General features: G+C 41.8%; 1 protein-coding gene across 1 annotated transcript in view; it reads left to right on the top strand.

Moving 5' to 3' along the window:
* Nucleotides 1-2500, top strand: part of sgg (shaggy) — a 64745-nt gene that overhangs the window by 593 nt on the left and 61652 nt on the right. Inside the window, exon 1 of the mRNA XM_070119249.1 lies at nucleotides 1-26. This exon is cut by the window's left edge and continues 593 nt beyond it. Within this exon, the coding sequence (XP_069975350.1) occupies nucleotides 1-26 (26 nt within the window). The remainder of the gene's footprint in view (nucleotides 27-2500) is intronic.

Below are 2500 nucleotides of genomic sequence, written 5' to 3'. Positions count from 1 at the left end.
TTCCTTCCCGGGGATGAAAATAAGTAGTAAGTATTGAGTGTTGTCTCCGTGATGGCGGGTCTGCCTTCCCCCTCGGCCGCCCTCGCCTCCTCCTGCTCTCTGCCTCCGAATTTCCCCCGACCAGAGGCTTCCTTCCCTCCTCCTTCCCCGGCGGCATTTCGGTAGGAATTTAGTCCCTGCGGCGGGGGGACTCGGGCCCCAGCAGGAGCCCAGAGGTCCGAAGGGCGTGGCGATGTATTTGCATGTTGGCTCGACGGGAGGAAACAGCTGATAGGGGGAGGAACACCCTGCTGGAGGATCACCCTGGGGATCACCCTGCTGGCCTCCGTGGTGGATCATCCTGGGGGATCACTCTGCCGGAGGACAGTCCTGGGGATCCCCCTGGTGGATCACCCTGTGGATCACCCTGGCCACAGCAGGGCCCCCCTTCCTCCTGCTGATCCCCTGGGGGCCTTATGGGCACTCCCTGGCCTCTGCACCCTTATTTCAACCAGGGAATTCCTCTCTCTCCTGGCACCTTGCTCTTACACACCCTCATATCCTTACCTGCCCTTGAATGGCACATTTCTCTTGTTTGTTCTAATTATTCATATTTCTCTTGTTTATTCCTGTTAATTCTTTTATTACTCCTTGCTCTTGGTTTCTTGTATTGTGGAACTACCTTCGGTTGTATCACTCGCTTGTACCATGAACCCTAGTGTCACATTACTCATAGGCCTATATCCCGAAACCAAGGTCACTTGCTGAGATTTTTCTGTGATATATCTACAACAGCTCCTTCCATTGTGGTTGGTACATGCCGTTTCAACCTCATGACTTCATTATAGCCTTTTGATACTTTGGCCCTCTCACTGCATTACTTGGGTACATTAGTCTCATGTTTTGCATCACCCATCATTTATTTGCACATTTTGGTGATTATTCCCCTCTTGTCTGTGCATATACTATAGTTCCTTATGGATTTGTACTCCTAGTTGAGTGTTCGTCCACCTCGTGTTGGAGCATTGGCAGGTTACGTCCCTGCGCTTGAGCTCGGGGGCACAGAGGCTTTCTTTCTGTTATACTTTTATATTTTTCCTTTGTCCCCATATCTTGTGTTAACTTTTTTGTATTTCGTTATCTGTCCTTTCATGTAATTTCCACTTGCTATCAAATTTTCGGGTTTTGCGTCTTCCTTGTGTAACCCTACATAACCTGCATGTGCCAGTTCCTGCCTTGTGTTCTACAACGTTAAGGCAGTATTGCACACTTCCTTGTCAAAGTGGGAAACCCTTCAAAGATTCTGCTGTTGTTACAGTCCCTGACATTTGCCTTATTATTTGTCAGCATATTTCTCGGGTTTAGTCCCTCAGTCTTTCATGAGATAAGGTGGGCAACCTAGTTCGTGTTTCATGGTATACTTTGCCTGTTTACTAATCCCAGGCTTTGCCCATATTAAAATGGGTCATAAATCTGTTCTTTCTGTTTGCTTTGACTACTGCGTACAAGATTCTATTGCCAAACATGGATGCTTAAGTGATACCTGAAAAGTTGCGATCATGTTGTAGAATTTTCTGTATCACATGTATTTGTGTAAAGGAATATTGAATATTACAAGATTACCATATAGCTAGTAATCTACACTGTTGAATTCAAAACAAATGAATTTACTTGATTTTTATGAATATTTTCAGAATGGGAATATTTACACAAAGCATATAGTGCACAGGAACAGGTAGAAAGTTTTGCATAATACTTCCTATATATATTATAAAATCTTTATCATTATCAAAGGTGTCCCTGGTTGAATACCATTGTTGTAATTAGCTAATGACATATTGTAAAAGGCCTGACTTCGCAGATGTGAGAATGGATTATGTAAAGCAAGTATATACGTTTTTTTATGCACATAATAATAAGTTGTACACATTTATGGATTTACACACAAAGTATCATTTTATTATTAATTTTATACAATAGAAAACATCAGAAGACGACATAGCACATAAACAGTTGTAGGAATTTTAGTCCTGTGATCTCACTGAATGAAACGAAACACTTGTACATGTAACAGGATATGAAGCTTGTCTGTACTATATATTTTTCTTTTATGGGAAAAAGAATGTGTAGGGGCTCTTCATACCTGTACCTATAGTGTAACTTCATCATATTCAGGATCTGAGTCAAAGGTTCAAGTTTCTCATATAATCACTTCTCCTTGTTCATTGTATGGAATATGAATTGTTCTTTAATTGCTTTTGATTCTAAAATTGTCTGATCTTTGAGGCTTTAGGAGGCCTGCCAGGTAAGGAAGGTTATGGTAAGTAGAGAGTGTTGTCTTCCTTTCACTTTGGTTCATTCTCTCACCATGGCTTAGTTATTTAAAATGAGGCCTTTGAATTCTTAAGAATTTCTTTTCTTTGTGGGTAGGTTGGTGGGTATGGGAAACTTGTCAATAGTGATGTAAATATTTTTCAAGGAATCAATTGTTCTGGCTGTTAAAGAAGAGGCAGTAAGAGTG

The sequence above is a fragment of the Penaeus vannamei genome, chromosome 43, assembly GCF_042767895.1.
Source record: "Penaeus vannamei isolate JL-2024 chromosome 43, ASM4276789v1, whole genome shotgun sequence".
In the NCBI taxonomy this organism is placed as follows: domain Eukaryota; kingdom Metazoa; phylum Arthropoda; class Malacostraca; order Decapoda; family Penaeidae; genus Penaeus; species Penaeus vannamei.
This window is presented reverse-complemented; position numbering and strand designations above follow the sequence as displayed.